Source organism: Lethenteron reissneri, unplaced genomic scaffold (assembly GCF_015708825.2).
Source record: "Lethenteron reissneri isolate LAM-NWPU_2019-01 unplaced genomic scaffold, ASM1570882v1 scaffold_1630, whole genome shotgun sequence".
Taxonomy (NCBI): Eukaryota; Metazoa; Chordata; class Hyperoartia; order Petromyzontiformes; family Petromyzontidae; genus Lethenteron; species Lethenteron reissneri.
Window position 1 is genome coordinate 1,850,289 of NW_026891367.1, and position 16,680 is coordinate 1,866,968.

General features: G+C 53.0%; 1 protein-coding gene across 1 annotated transcript; it reads left to right on the forward strand.

Moving 5' to 3' along the window:
• The first annotated feature begins 451 nt into the window (after window positions 1-451).
• LOC133362856 (sterile alpha motif domain-containing protein 1-like) lies at window positions 452-13,001 on the forward strand. The gene is made up of 4 exons (XM_061581797.1): window positions 452-726; window positions 1,893-1,951; window positions 8,944-9,142; window positions 12,343-13,001. Exons 1-4 carry the CDS (start codon window positions 452-454, stop codon window positions 12,623-12,625), a joined length of 816 nt encoding a protein of 271 aa, XP_061437781.1. The 3' UTR covers window positions 12,626-13,001.
• The last annotated feature ends 3,679 nt before the right edge of the window (window positions 13,002-16,680 follow it).

Here is a 16,680-nt window from a genome sequence, read left to right on the forward strand (position 1 = left end):
CCCCCCACCCTCCCCCCACTCTCCCCCCCCCACTCCCCCCCACCACTCCCCCCACTCTCCCCCCCCCCCCCCCACTTCCCCCCACTCTCCCCCCCCCCCCCACTCTCCCCCCACCACTCCCCCCACTCTCCCCCCACCACTTCCCCACTCCCCCCCCCCCCCCCCCCCCCCCCACTCTCCCCCCCACCCTCCCCCCACTCTCCCCCCCCCCCCCCACCACTCCCCCCACTCCCCCCCCCCCACTCTCCCCCCACCACTCCCCCCACTCTCCCCCCACCACTTCCCCCCACTCTCCCCCCCCCACTCTCCCCCCACCACTCCCCCCACTCTCCCCCCCCCGAGAGAGCGACGCGCGCGCTTCGCAGTTGCCACCGTCACCGCGACAACAACAACCCACGGGGGCGGCAGCAGCAGCAGCAGCAGCAGCATGGGCCTCCTGCGGCACAGAGTCATGGCCTCCCGCCACCCGCGTCCCCAGCGGCTGTGGCTGCTGGCGCCGCTGGCGCTGTGCGTACTACTCCACCACCAAAGCGCGGCCTTGACTCTGTGCGGGAGCCAGCTGGTCGACGCCTTGGCGTTTGTATGCAACGGGCGAGGCTTCTACGCGGCGCCACCAGCTGGCGTGCAGCGGCAGCGGCAGCAGCTAGGCGGCATTACAGAAGCGTGCTGCCTGCGCGCCTGCTCGCTGCTCGTGCTGGAGCGCTACTGCGCACAGCCGCAGCTGCTGCACAAGAAGCAGCAGCTGCACAAGAAGCAGCAGCAGCAGAAGCAGCTGCAGCAGCTGCACAAGCAGCTGCAGCAGCTCCACAAGAAGCAGCAGCAGCAGCAGCAGCTGCACAAGAAGCAGCAACAGCCCACGCGACTGGGCAGCACGCCGTGAAACACAACAACAAGAACAAGACGTTGAAGTAAATGAAAATGTTTATTCCTTCTGTGAAACACTAACAAGTTACATTAATAAATGAGCGGAAGCCCTAAAAAAAGAGAGGGGGGCGAGGAAAAAAAGAGAAACAATAGCGACACGTGGAGTTGTGTAGAGTGAGGAGGAATTAGGTAAGACGAAGCATTGAAAAAAGAGGAAAAAAACGACACGCTGAACGAAATCAATTTGCCGAACACACCGAGCATTTTGTTACGTTGTGATCGTAAAGACACCAAGAAGACGAGGAGGAGAGTGGCAGAGGCAGGGAGAGAGGACAGGAGGGGGGAGAGGGAGTGAAAGCGGCAGCAGCACCCACTCAGTCACTCACTCACATACTCACCCACTCACTCACCTACTCACCCACTCGGTCACTCACATACCCACTCGCTCACTCACCCACTCGCTCACTCACTCACCCACTCAGTCACCTACTCACCTACCTACTCACCCACTCAGTCACTCACATACTCACCCACTCGCTCACTCACCTACTCACCTACCTACTCACCCACTCACCTACTTACCCACTCACTCACCTACTCACTCACCTATCACTCAACTACTCACCCACTCACCTACTCGCTCACCTACTCACTCACCCACTCACTATCCTACTAGCCCACTCACCTACTCAATCACTCACCTACTCACTAACCTATTCACTCACCAACCCACTCACCTATTCACTCACCTACTCACTCACCTATTCACTCATCTACTCGCTCACCTACTCATCTACTCACTCGCTCACCTACTCACTCACCTACTCACTCACCAGATTGCCGTGGCCACGTGCCGCTTGCTCCCTTCTGTCACGATTCTTGACCGTCAGCCATCAAAGTCCGCGAACAAATGGGCGACAACAACAACAGCAACACAAAAGAATAATAACACACACTTCCATCGACATATCTAAAAAGGTCGAGCGAAAATTCGCGTTTGTGGCCGGTGTCCCATGCTGTGATCAAAGCCCGGCAAGTGGCGTTGGTGGCCACGCTGCTGCTGCCTGTTTAGCGAGCGCTGCGGCAGGCAAGCGGCGAGGGTTGGTGGGTCACTGAACAAACGCTGCGAATCTCCCTTCAACGCGGGCGTCGAGGAGGAGGAAGTCGCGCTTCCTTGGCTCGTCGTGAGAAAGGCGGTACAGCCAATGGACTGACCTCCTCCGTCTGTTACCGTCTGTAACGGACGGGGGGGGGCAGGGGGTGTCGCTACCATTAACGAGCGTGGGTTTTACTTCGGGTGCTCCACTTTTCTCCCGCTTGTATGACGGACGCCCACATTTAATTGTCTTAAACAAATCTTAAGATGAAATAAGTATAACCCGTAAAAACAAAGTTTTTCACTATAAATCCTTTATATGCGTGGCAGCTAGAGTCCTCTCGTCCTCTGGCTTGAGATGGATGCCACCTATGGGTCAGATGATTGTCAGTATTAAGCAATTGGTAATTAAATATTTAATTTGTTTTCCCTAAACAGTGTGAAATTTTGGAAAAAAAAGTTCACGAAAATTAATTGTCACACACAACGAGTCTGTGTGGAAAATGTCAGCTCGATTGGATCACGGGAAGTGGGGTAAAAAACGACCGACAGATTTGCACGGTCGTAAGCAAGCAAGCAAGCGAACTTAATATAAAGGATTTAAAAAAAGAAGCCGATGAAGCGGCGAGAACCCTCGTGAGAAAGAGCAGTTGGACTCAGCGTTGTTATTACACGTGTACGACACACCGGCTACCTAGGCAGTGCAACAAGTGGATTGCAGATACAGCTGTGATGTGGAATTTGAGTGTTCTCCCTGAGTATCGATTTTGGTCCAGGCATTGTTTACCGCGGGTGCTAAAACGTTCACCCTGTATTTATGTATTCATGTTAGACAATCATTGGTGACCGGGTTGAGGTTATAAACCCTCTTACACCTGAGAACTTGCTTTACTCACGGGTGGCTGATACTCAGATTCGAATCCCAGGCTCCCATCGGTCTCGGGGGCTTGAGTCATTAACCCCCCTCTCCTCCCCTCCCCTCCCACCGGTGCACTCGGCCAGAACGCCGTTGCAAGTTTATAGGACGGGGAAATCGGTTTGGTTGATCATTGACCTTTCAGCCATCAAAAGGTTGCAGCAAATCCTCAGCGCCAAACAAGCGACACAATTTCAGTTGATTAGAAGGGCCGCGGTGGGGGTGGCGTGTAGTGGGAGGGGGTTGTGGGAGGTTTCCTCGCCACTGATCCAGCAGTGGCTATGAGACGTTAACTCCCTCGCCACGTGTGCAGGAGGCCGTGGGTTCGATCCCGACCCTGACGCCTGCTGCTGCGTATTTGCAGTTCGCGTGCCTCTCCTTCTCCCCGTGGTCGCGTGGATGTTTCTCCCGGGTCCTCCGTTTAAACAACATCGTGCTGTACTGGCAACGTTAACAATCACACGATAAGTAAAAACCACACAGCCGCAGCATCGCCCCAAACAGCGAAACCACCGCTGACTGAACCCGCGTGCGCGTGTCAGACTCGCGCAATGAGAGCGGTGGCGACAAATACCAACTGCGATCACGCTGGTCAACACACTTTGTCTGGCACGAGGTATTCCAAGGGTTTTAATGTAATTTGGACTTTTGCAGCTGTTCTATACTAATTTCAGGGTGCTGATTCCAAATCTGGCATCAGTTTTTGTCTATCACATCAGGTTTTTGAAATATCAAATATTGCATTTTCAATAAAAACTGCGGAAGAAAAATATTAAATAAATGTGGATATCTACATAAAATGTTATTCTAAACACACTATCGTAAACATACAGCACCATATTTTAACACTAAAGCAGTCACTGACTCGCAACCACTTGCAATCATAAGTGACAGAGTTAATTTCGAGTAAAATCAATGAAAATGGGGTATGCCGATAGCATAAAAATGAGATGTTATAAAGCAAATCTGAGATCAGATTTGGAATCAGCACCCTGAAATTAGTCTAGAACAGCTGCACAAGTCCAGGCCAGAAAAAACATGTTGTTTTTTGTTGACCAGTGTAATTATTTGATTTCTGAGATGCCGCATCGGAGCCATAGAGCACAGGGTTTGTGTTTTATTGTCGTAGTTTTGTAATGGCTTCGTTCGTGGTGCGTGCCCGTCGTCGTGGTAATGAACACGGCGTGTTGTGTTCACTAAAGACAATTCCGCTCGTGCACAATGTTACAGGAAGCGCAGTTTGAAGTCATTCGGTACAAACTAATTGAATTGAGTCCACGGCCACGTGTATTGGCGGCAGAGAGAAGGAGCGGACCTTGTAACCAATTCAATTCGAGTCGTTCCCCGTCTCCGTTTTTTTTGTTAGTTTTGTTAACCAGCCGAGATCCCATTGTCATCTGCAAGGGGTGGGGGAGGGGGGTAAATCCCCAGATCGAGCGCGTTTGTACGCCACAGAATCCGCAAGTACGCGACGGAGTTAGGCAACAGAACTGCCTCTCTCCCGCGGAGACTTGTTTTTTGCTTCGTTACTCGCAAATCCCTCTGATCCTCCGAGGGCGCTGGGTCCACACCAACATCTCCCAACCGCAGCCGCTCCGATTCTCACTTTTATTTTTTTGTGTTGCCGTGAATTTCCGTGGCTTATTTTTTTTTATTTCCCAGCGGATAAAGGATATTTCCCCCCACCGCCCCCCGTGTCAAAGTGTATAACAGGAGCACTTTTCTAATAAAACATTTTTTTAAAATAATAATAATCTGTAATTGTGGAGTGCTTTGATGTTGTCTGCCGGCCGTGTCGCCCTTGAAAAGGAGGGCTTGTCAGCTGGTCCGGGCTTTCCTCGTCCAGTGAAACTTCTGAACTTCTGAAAAAAATAGAGCTTCGTAGATCATCGGATTTCTCAAATTTAAAATAAATATTCTGATTCGTATAACTATAGACACACAACGTACGGAGGAGCGCTGTGTTCATGCCCTGCTGCTGGATGAATGCCTCCCCCTCGCCGTGGGCATTGTTTGACCATACTTCACCACGCTGGTCACCGCGGGGATGTGGTGAAAGGCAACCACGATGTGGTTCAGATGTGACTCACCGCTGATGTCAGCAGTGGCCGGGAATTGAAACTCAAGTTGCTGGATTTGCAGCGGAGTGCTGTAAACTAAACTAAAAAATAGTTAAGTTTAGTTTGTGTACATTTTGTAAGTGATTCGATTACCTTTCCTCTACTTAGGACTCCTATTGTGTCTCTGTGTCGTTTGTTGTTGGCACGTTCTGACCTGCCCCGACTTGACATCTGTCTAAAAGAGCTTTATCGCTCATCGGATTCCTCCAGTATAAACACTCTGATGGTGTGCGCTAACAACTGCGCCACCGCTCCACGCCGAGCGCTCATGCTGCCAGCTCGTGCATTGTGCGCACACGCGGTGGTCACACACAACAATGCGTCTCATGAAGACAAAACACTCAGCACGTTCGTCAACAATGTTGTGGCCTTCAAATAAAACAAATTAGATGTTGGCCAATGGAATTTGCTGATATCACACACACACACACATACTCTTAGGTTGTTTTTCTTTCGGTAAAGCCACGTAGGTAAAAATTTTAAATTAATAAAAGTAAAATAAAATAAAAATCACGACATTTCAGTTTGTACAAACTGAGTTGCAGTGGTGATGGTGGTGGTGATCATGGTGATGATGGTGGTGGTGATGGTGGTGGTGATGGTGGTGGTGATGGTGGTGGTGATGGTGGTGGTGATCATGGTGATGATGGTGGTGATGATGGTGGTGATGGTGGTGATGATGGTGATGATGGTGGTGGTGATGGTGGTGGTGATGGTGGTGGTGATGGTGGTGATGATGGTGGTGGTGATGGTGGTGGTGATGGTGGTGATGATGGAGGTGGTGATGGTGGTGGTGATGGTGGTGTTGATGGTGGTGATGATGGATGTGGTGATGTTGGAAGTAGAGGTCGTGGTGTTGGTGGACGTTACAGTGGTGGTGGTAATAGTGGAGGTGGTGGTGATGGTAGTGATGGAGGTGGCCTCACCACCACCACCATCACTCACCACCATCACTCACCACCATCACTCACCACCATCACTCACCACCACCACCCTCACCATCACTCACCACCATCACTCACCACCGTGATGATGATGAGAGAGAGATCGAACCCACGACCTCCTGTATACCAGGCGAGGTGGTCAACATCTCATAGCCACACGGAGCCAGCGGAACGGATAATTGAATCGATGATAATCGATCATCAGAGAGAGGGAGACACGCAAAACGATGATTATAATCGATGGGAATCGATTAGCAGAGAGAGACGCGCAAACCAACGATTAGAATCGATGAGAATCGAACAAACGATTCCCGGTGACGTCATCACCCGGAGACCATCGCCAAGTTCAAGATGGCGGCACCCAGGTTGGAGGTTGTTGTTGTGGTGGTTGTAGTGGTGGTGGTGGTTGTAGTGGTGGAGGTGGTGGTTGTGGTTGTAGTGGTGGTTGTTGTGGTGGTTGTGGTGGTTGTTGTGGTGGTTGTAGTGGTTGTGGTGGTGGTTGTTGTGGTTGTGGTGGTTGTGGTGGTGGTTGTGGTGGTGGTTGTGGTGGTGGTGGTTGCTGTGGTGGTGGTTGTAGTGGTGGTTGTTGTTGTGGTGGTGGTTGTAGTGGTTGTGGTGGTGGTTGTTGTGGTGGTGGTTGTTGTGGTGGTGGTGGTTGTTGTGGTGGTTGTTTGTGTGGTGGTTGTTGTGGTTGTTGTTTGTGTGGTGGTGGTTGTGGTGGTTGTTGTTTGTGTGGTGGTGGTGGTTGTTGTTGTTTGTGTGGTGGTGGTTGTTGTTGTGTGGTGGTTGTTGTTGTGGTGATGGTTGTTTGGTGGTGGTTGTTGTTGTGGTGGTTGTTGTTTGTGTGGTGGTTGTTGTGGTGATGGTTGTTTGTGTGGTGGTGGTTGTTGTTGTTGTTTGTGTGGTGGTTGTTGTTGTGGTTGTTGTTTGTGTGGTGGTGGTTGTGGTGGTTGTTGTGGTGATGGTTGTTGTTGTTTGTGTGGTGGTGGTTGTTGTTTGTGTGGTGGTTGTTGTGGTGGTTGTTGGGTTTAACGAGGCTGCATTGTGTGAGGAGCTCACAAATCCTTGAAAGATCTGGGCAAAGTCCCATCAGTGAGCTCCTCCGGCAGGCAAGGCTGCGTTGGCTGGGTCATGTAGCCCGCATGCCCAGCCACCGCATGCCTAAACAGCTTTTGTTCGGCCGGATCGAGGGGGCTAAACGGGTGCGGCACGGGCTAGAGAAGAGATGGAGTGATGTGGTACAGGAGGACGTGGAGCTGAGTGGACTTGCCGATGACTGGTACCAGCGGTGTCAAGATCGGCCTCTGTGGTGGAGGCTCGTGAAGGACGCTACTGGGCAGTTGGAGGCAGTCGCCCTCCAACAACAACGGAGGGCGGAGGAGCGACGCTCACAACAACGAGCGGAGCGCCGGGTGCCTAAAGCACGGCAAGTTGGTACAGTAGGGGGCACAGGTGGTGCATCAGCCAGTCATCTCGGTCATCTCAGTCGACCCGTGGCACCTGCTGGGTCTGCCCCGTGACCTGCCAGCGGGCGTTCGACACTTCACGTGGCCTCAAGGTGCACGTGGCCTGGCACAAGCGTCGTGATGACGTCACCGCCACTTAGTGGCGAATTGCGGTTGCTGTTGTTGTAATGTGTGTGTGTCTGTGTGTAATGTCTACACACACACACGCTCACCTCTCCCCCACTCCCCCCCTCCCAGGCCAAAGGACTTTGTCACCACCATGGCCACTGCGGCCCTCCTGTCTGACGCTCCGCGCCCTGCCCCTGCTGCTGCTGCCCCTGCTGCCCCTGCTGCTGCCCCTGCTGCCCCTGTCCCTGCTGCTGGTGATGTTGCCGGTGGTGGCGTCGATTGCGAGCAACCTGAGGAGTTGGCGGTGGTGTGGGCGGCTGGGAAGCTGCGCTCAATATTCACGCTGCTCGTTGAGTGTGAGGAGGACGACCATGTGAGACCACGGGTGGGGCGCATGGGGGGACAAGGATATGTGTCTGTGTGTGTAGGTCGACTCAGCCTCAAATGTGTAAACATCGCTGCTAGGGAGACAAAGGGCGAGGTGTTGGCCACCGACCCCCTCGTGTGCCGTGCCGGCCTTTACAGGTGCTACTCACTAACAGCACTTGCCCCTACAGTCTGTGAAGGCTACACGGGGGATCTTTGTGCACGGCACGGGCTAGAGAAGAGATGGAGTGATGTGGTACCGGAGAACGTGGAGCTGAGTGGACTTGCCAACGACTGGTACCAGCGTTGTCAAGATCGGCCTCAGTGGTGGAGGCTCGTGAAGGACGCTACTGGGCAGTTGGAGGCAGTCGCCCTCCAACAACAACGGAGGGCGGAGGAGCGACGCTCACAACAACGAGCGGAGCGCCGGGTGCCTAAAGCACAGCAAGTTGGCACAGTAGGGGGCACAGGTGGTGCATCAACCAGTCGTCTCGGTCATCTCAGTCAGTTGACCCGTGGCACCTGGGTTTGCCCCTTGACCTCCTGCCAGTGGGCGTTTTTGACACTTCACGTGGCCTCAAGGTGCACATGGTCTGGCGAATGGCAGTTGTTGTTGTTTGTGTATCTCCTCACCTCCCCATGCCCCCACAGGTGCTTGCGTGTGCATGCGAGGTGTTGCAAATCCTCAGCTCCAGCCATGCTGGCGCATTGGCATTTAACAACAATGGAAGCCTCGCGGCCTTAGCCAGCCTGCTGGGACGCACTCACAACCCTCACACCCTGGAGAAGATCACCTGGTAGAAACCCACCCACACCACCCACACTCACCACCCACACTCACCATCCACACTCACCACCCACACTCACCACCCACACTCACCACCCACGCTCACCATCCACACTCACCACCCACACTCACCACCCACTCTCACCACCCACTCTCACCACCCACACTCACCATCCACACTCACCACCCACACTCACCATCCACACTCACCACCCACTCTGACCACCCACACTCACCACCCACGCTCACCACCCACCCTCGCCACCCCTACCCCAGGCACGCTGTGGAACCTGTCGTGCCACGAGTCTCTGAGGGCTGCGCTGGTGGAGCTTTGCCTCCCGGCACTGGTGGAGCACGTGCTGGTGCCAGAGAGCGGCTGGAGGAGCAATTTTGGAGACTCACCCGCCTCACCCTCCCCACCCGGCTCGTCCGCCTCGCCTTCCGCGGCGTTCTGCAACGCCTTGACGTGCCTGCGGTAAGGGGTACCAAGAGGCGGACGTGACGGTGATTTTGCGGTTGACGCGACTGGGAACGTCGCAGTTGACGCGACGTCACGCGGTTGACGCGACGGGGACGTCGGGGGTTCAGACTAGAGGCTTCTTCAACCCGACGTGGATCTTCATCACCAGCAACACGAAGAACCCCGAGCCCCTCACTCTTTGGTCTGCATCAGCAGCAGGCCACGCTTTCCCACCTGATGACGGACACTTGCGTTGCGCCCGAAACGTCGTGATTTAATTGTTTTCATTTATTTTATTTTTCGTGACTTTACCGAAAAAACCAAAGAGTATGAATCATCGCAGTCATGAAAACTTCAAATCTAGAACCCCTCGCCCCGCCCACCTTCTAGATCTCTCGAGATCTTTCCCGAAGGCTCCCCGAGAGCTGTTTTGTACCACGTGACTGCCCAGCAGCCCCCGTCCCAATATCATCCGGTCACGTGTCGGCAGGTCAACCAGCGTATCGTGCCCCAACGTAACCCTGGCTGGCTGACGCTCCCTCTCGCTCCCTCGCCAGGATCCCGCACCGCATGCTCTACGTGGTGCCTCCGCGCTGACCAGCGCTCACCCAAGCCCCGCTAGGGCTGGTACTACGCCCTGCTAGCGGGCTACACGTAATGCCAACACATCATCCGCCGTGGCTTCGTAAGCCCGGCACCACGCAGTGACAATCACAGTCACTACACAGGCAAGAACATCTGCTGGACTACATTGTGACGGAACAGTGGATGCGGGCCCATGTCCTTGACACCAGGACCTACCGTGGAGCTGATCTGCCCTCTGACCATCGACTTGTCATCTGTAAGATGCGCCTGCCATTCTTCCACTCCGGTGGTGGGTCTACACCCAGGACCCCATTCCAACCTAAGGTGGCCTGGTCTCAGCTGATGAAAGTTTGAAGCGAGAATTTCATCATTGCTTGCGGCTGGGGTTGGCATCGTCCCTCATTCCTCATGTCGAGGGGAAATGGGCGAGGTTTAGGACTGTGGCTCATGCAGCTGCAATGGCTGCTTTGAGTACACGGTCCAGACCTCCTCAGAGAGCCTGGCTGACAGACGAGGTGTTCAGGCTGGCTGAGAAAAAGCGACAGGCCCACTCTCATCGTCTACAGCATCCCACGTCCGAGAATGAGGAGGCTTACCGCAGCCTTCGTTTAGAGGTTTGGAGAGCCTTAAGGCGCTGCAAGGATGGTTGGTGATTGCAGGTTCCTGAAGAGATGAAGTCTGCCTCAATGGCCTGCGATCACAAATCGTTTAATTCCATAAAAAAGTAACCTGCAGCACCACACCTATTACCATCATTAGGGGAAAGAACGGTGATCCAATCTCCGACCCCCAGGAACAGGTTTGCAGATTTGCTGAGCATTTCTGTGAGGTCCTGGGAGAGGGGAAATCTCCCACCCTGGAAAACATTGTGGGACAAAGAGAGGATAACCCTGCTAAGGCTACGGTGCCTCATTATTTGAAGAGGAAGTCACCCCCTGTAAGTGGCTGGCTGAGGTGCTATCTAAGGAAGTACTGAAAGCGATCCAGAACCTGAGACGAGGAAAGGCACCGGGCAGAGATGATCTCTCAAGAGAAATGCTGAGGGAGGGTGGCGTTTGTGCACAGACTGCCCTATATGACATCATAACAACAGTCTGGACCACTGGACGGGTTCCGCAGGATTGGGAGGATGCCCTGGTGGTCCCCCTCTTTAAGAAGGGCGACCCTGCACAGACTAACAACTACAGGGGCATCTCACAACATCGCCTTGCTAGGCACGCTGATGAGAGGCTTGCGGAGCCCCAATGTGGTTTCAGGAAAGGGCAGTCCTGCACAGATGCCATATTTTCTGTCCGTCTGCTACAGCAGAGGTGTAGGGAATTCTAACAAGACCTACATCTCTGCTTTATTAAACTGGTCAAGGCCTATGATACCATCAGTAGGCCTGGGCTCTGGGTTGTTTTTCGTGCTTTCGGAGTCCCTGACCCTCTGCTCACGATCATTAAGGACCTTCATGATGGTGAGCGGGCCTGGGTAAAACTACATGGCCGGGAGTCAGAGCCATTCCCTGTACACCTTGGGGTGCGACATGGATGTCCTCTGGCTCCCACATTATTTAACATCTATTTTGACCACGTGGTTAGTGAAGCCTTCAACAGCTGTACCGGGGGAATTTCCATCTGGTACAGATATAATGGGAGGCTGATCGATGCCCCGGTGCGGTCAAGGGATGGCTCCCTATTGGTCAACCACGTTATGTATGCCGATGATTTGGTAATAGCTGCTCATTCAGAGGAGGAGTTGGAGACGCTGCTGCTGAGACTGGAGCGTGCCACTAAGAGGTGGGGCCTTACCATCAGCCCCACCAAAACTAAGCACCTGCCTGGGTATTTTGTACCATCGGACACTCCACCCCCACAACTCCCAATCGGTGATGGGGCATTTGTGGAGAGAGTGGAGAGTTACTCATACCTGGGCAGTGTGCTTATGACCATCTCCAGTTTAACAGCAGAGGTCTCACTCCGAATCAGTCGAGCGGCAATATCTTTTCATCGGTTGCGTAACGCTGTGTGGAAGCTACCTGGTCTGTCGCTCCGCACGAAGCTTCAGGTCTTCTCGGCCACAGTCATTCCCTCCCTTCTCTACGCTTGCGAAACGTGGACCCCCCTAATGGAGCATCTTCGCCGGTTAGAAACATTTAGGCTGGCCTGCCTATGATCCATCCTGGGTTTAACCCACAGGCTGGATTGTGTGAGGAGCTCACAAATTCTTGAAAGATCTGGGTAAAGTCCGCGAGCGCTCACACCGCTCCTCATACATGACGGCGTTAACTATTATTATTCATCATCGAGGTGTTTGGGTTTAGATCACATTATCCACTATACACTACACTATACACTACACGATACACTACACTATACACTACTATACACTACACGATACACTACACTATACACTACACTATACACTGCACTATACACTACACTATAAACTACTATACACTACACTATACACTACACGATACACTACTATACACTATACACCACACTATGCACTACACACTACACTACACTATACACTGCACTATACATTATACACGCAATATAACCCAGACAAACCCTCTATCATGGAGAGAGAGTGTGTATATTTATTGTTGTTAATGAAAACACTGAAATTCGACTCGTTTCTAGGGTGGCGGATCCCGCCGGCGAGCCGGAGCCCACGGCACCTCCTCCCACGGCACCTCCTCCCACGGCACCTCCTCCCACAGCAGCAGCTCTCGCAGCAGCAGCTCCCACAGCTCCTCCCGCAGCAGCGATGTCGCCGCGGGAATTGCATCAACTCCGTGACGAGTTGCGGGATCTTCAGAGGGAGCTGGGGGGGGCGACGCCGAGACCCGACCAGGAGCCCCCAGAGCAGATCGCCGCTGGCGCTGCCGCCGGCAGAGGCACCGGCCGCACGTCTTGGCTCTAGCGCGAGCGAGTTTCACCCTCGCCGCCGCCGCGGCGTCACCGGCCAATCGATTTTTGCCACCTCACGTTCCATTTACTCGCCCCCCCCCCCCCCCCCAATGCACCGCCGCCGTTTCCACCGTCTCTTTGCTCAACGTTCTTCCGTCGTCAAGGTTCAATGGGAGGCGACCGTCTGTGCCTTTTGTAAAGATTCTAGCGGCAGAGCGCGGGCACCCCACTCACGCGACGGTGTGGGGGCGGCACGTCGGGCTCCCAGCCTCGTAGCTCGGGGGATTCAGCTCTGCTGGGTTTGTAGCCCAGAGTGTTGGGAGCAGAGGTCGCAAACGGGGTTTGATTCCTTAGCCGTACCCGGCCGCACCAGGGTCGCAAACAGGTATCTGTGTGTGTGTGTGTCTGTGTGTATCTGTGTGTGTATCTGTGTGTGTGTCTGTATCTGTGTGTATCTGTGTGTGTCTGTGTGTATCTGTGTGTCTGTGTGTATCTGTGTGTGTCTTTGTGTATCTGTGTGTGTGTCTGTGTGTATGTGTGTGTCTGTGTGTATGTGTGTGTCTGTGTGTATCTGTGTGTGTGTCTGTGTGTATCTGTATGTGTCTGTGTGTGTGTCTGTGTGTATGTGTGTGTCTGTGTGTATCTGTGTGTGTCTGTGTGTATCTGTGTGTCTGTGTGTATCTGTGTATCTGCTTACATTATCAGAGTTATGTTTTTGTTTGCATTATGGCTGCAGGTATTGTGGTCTATGCAAACATGACTCCTTGTAAAAAAAGGTGTCAGTTTTGTTGCAAGATAAAAGGGTAAAAAAACAATTATCATATTTTTCTACTGGTAAAGGAGGTTCCAATGGTGTAAATGGTTACTCACCAGTGACTCACGGCCTACCCGTACCCGGCCGCACCAGGGTCGCAAACGGGTACCCGTACCCGGCCGGGTACGGGTAGCCGGGTATCGGGTAGGGTACGGGTATCGGGTAGGGTACGGGTATCGGGTAGGGTACGGGTATCGGGTAGGGTACGGGTATCGGGTAGGGTACGGGTATCGGGTAGGGTACGGGTATCGGGTAGGGTACGGGTATCGGGTAGGGTACGGGTATCGGGTAGGGTACGGGTATCGGGTAGGGTACGGGTATCGGGTAGGGTACGGCTATCGGGTAGGGTACGGGTATCGGGTAGGGTACGGGTATCGGGTACCTGGTTGCGACCTCTGAGAGTTCAATCTCCTTAGAACGCGTTTTTTGTGGCATCGCGGCTTCCGCATTGGGCCAACGTATAAATGCACGAGTCGGGGTGGATGTTTCATTAAAGCAACCCAAATCTTTTTGTTACTTTAGCTAACTTCTTAATTTGCGTGAGTTTCTGTTTTACATTTTTTCGTTATATTTCCTCACTCCATCGGTGGATACGAGGGCTTGAGTTTAGCGGGCGCACGTCCTTATTATACCGTAGCAGCCGGCTCCGATTTATATTGACAAAACAAACGGCATTTAAGATGTTGGCTATGCGGTTTGTGAACAGCTGTGGCCAAATCTGAACAGCAGGTGACGTGGTGTTGTGTATATTGTTTTTTTGAAAAATATAAAAATTGGGATTAGAGGAGTCACGCGGTATTCTCATCCTCTTATCGGCGAGGTTATCTGTCATTTTGCTCCTTTTAGCTGGAAGGTAAAGATTCGCAGATGGCCCCACAGATAATAAGATCAGCAGCTCTATTGGTGTTCCCCCGTGTCACAGCGGATCACAGGAGTTCTGCATTGAATTTTGCGCAGTGTTTGAAAGCTATCATTCAACCATTATGCACCAGATATACACAAAAACTGCGTTTAAACGATCTCCCTTGTACAGATAAAAAAACATACGCCCACAACATCCCATTACCACACATCAACGCAAATGCAGTGGGTTCTCATCAGGCGCACGCCAAGACTGGGAGGCAGCAAGTTTTATTCTCTCACACAACCAACACTATTCAACGTTCCAAGGTGATTCTAGATTTGAAGCTTTCGTGACTGCAAGGATTCATATTCTTAGGTTTTTCGGTAAAGTCACCGTGTAGGTAAAACATTAAAATTAATAAAATAAAATAAAAATCACGACGTTTCGGAGGCAACACAAGCTTCCGTCTTCAGGTGGAACCGTCACAGCCACGACAGCTGTATCAAGTAAATGAGAGATCGCAAGAGCTACCACTCCGTATATATAATGGTTGGAGAGGGGGGAAGGGCCAAGTACGGCACACTTTTTATTAATTTGGTAAGGTGAGGCTTAAGACTAGGAATAGACTGCAGTCTATTGCAATCTCTCATTTACTTGATGCAGCTGTCGTGGCTGTGACGGTTCCACTGAAGACGGAAGCTTGTGTTGCCTCCGAAACGTCGTGATTTTTATTTTACTTTTATTGATTTCAACGTTCCCAGGTGAACCAAGCACATTGCGAGCGACTGCGCTCATCGCGGGCTAAGCACGTAAGGTGGTGGCCGCCGTCCTTACCCACTTCGCCGTTTGAGCGGAACCCCTTCGCTACCGTTGGACGGGAACAGGCGACGCGTACGGAGGCTGAAAAGCGAAGATGGAAGTGGACGACTTCTTTCCCGCGGTTGAAGAACCACGCGGGGACTCCGCACCCCCCCCCCCCTCCCCGTCAGTCACACTCTGGGTCCACATCACGATCTTAAATTTGGAGCTTTCGTGACTGCAGGAATTACTCTTTGGTTCTTTCGGTGAAGTCACGTATAAAGATAAAATAATAAATTAAATACTAGCATAATACGACGTTTCGATTGCAACACAAGCAATCGTCATCGGGTATAAATGAAATAGCGACATAAAATCTAACCAGAAAACTATAGACAAACATATAAGCAGACAGACATCACCAAGGTACACAGAGAGAGAGCAACACAGGCACAGAGAGGGGGGATCGTCTCTGTGGTGAGGCCTTAAATAGACAGAGGGGGGCGGAGGCAGAGAGAGGGAGGGGTTAGAGAAAACATTAACATGTCAATGAGTACGAAGAGACGCGTAGTAAAGTACGCAGGCTTGAACATTAGGAGAGAGGGAGAAAGAACACACTAAATTAAATAACCTAGCAAAATATCGAAATGTTATGTAATACAACACAGAGAGTCGGTCAACACACAACGCATAGCCTGGTCGATTACGTATTTCAAAGATTGCTGAGTCAGCACGTGGCCATCCCCTTCTGGGCCACGTGCTCCGTCACATCTGGAATGTGCCCTCTAGTGAGCCCTTGTGTATAGTACACCCACTGTCGCCATAGAACAGCCCATTTATACTACAGGTGCAGTGCCATGAGAGGGGCCACTGTGCCAGCCCAAGAGGGGAGGGGCTGCTGGGGGCTCTGGGATCCCGGGCGGGTCCAGACGCTTAAGCCTCTGGGCGCCAGGCGCTGGGTTCCCAGGGGGTCCAGACGCTTAAGCCTCTGGGCGCCAGGCGCTGGGTTCCCAGGGGGTCCAGACACTTAAGCCTCTGGGCGCCAGGCGCTGGGTTCCCAGGGGGTCCAGACGCTTAAGCCTCTGGGCGCCAGGCGCTGGGTTCCCAGGGGGTCCAAACGCTTAAGCCTCTGGGCGCCAGGCGTTGGGTTCCCAGGGGGTCCAGACACTTAAGCCTCTGGGCGCCAGGCGTTGGGTTCCCAGGGGGTCCAGACACTTAAGCCTCTGGGCGCCAGGCGCTGGGTTCCCAGGGGGCCCAGACGCTTAAGCCTCTGGGCGCCGCCAACGGGGGGGGGGGGCTGTGTGTGCTCTGTGGGATGTCTGGTGGCGCACACGGCCCCACCGCTCGTTGGACCAGGCATAAAAGGAGAGCTCCCTGGACGATCGGGGCCCAGTTGTAACTCAAGACCCAAGACCCACGACCAGCCATCTGAAGACCCTGGGATGCTGTGAGAGCCAGCGCTGGGACTCTGGAACTCCCGACTCTACGACCTTGTGAGGGCGAGTTCCGGAGCGTAGCCAGAGTAGAATATCTAGGCTGTGTAGCTAGGCTGTGTACCTAGGCTGTAACAGAGTATCAGGACTGTTGGAGAGTTGGACTGTTGGAGTGTTGT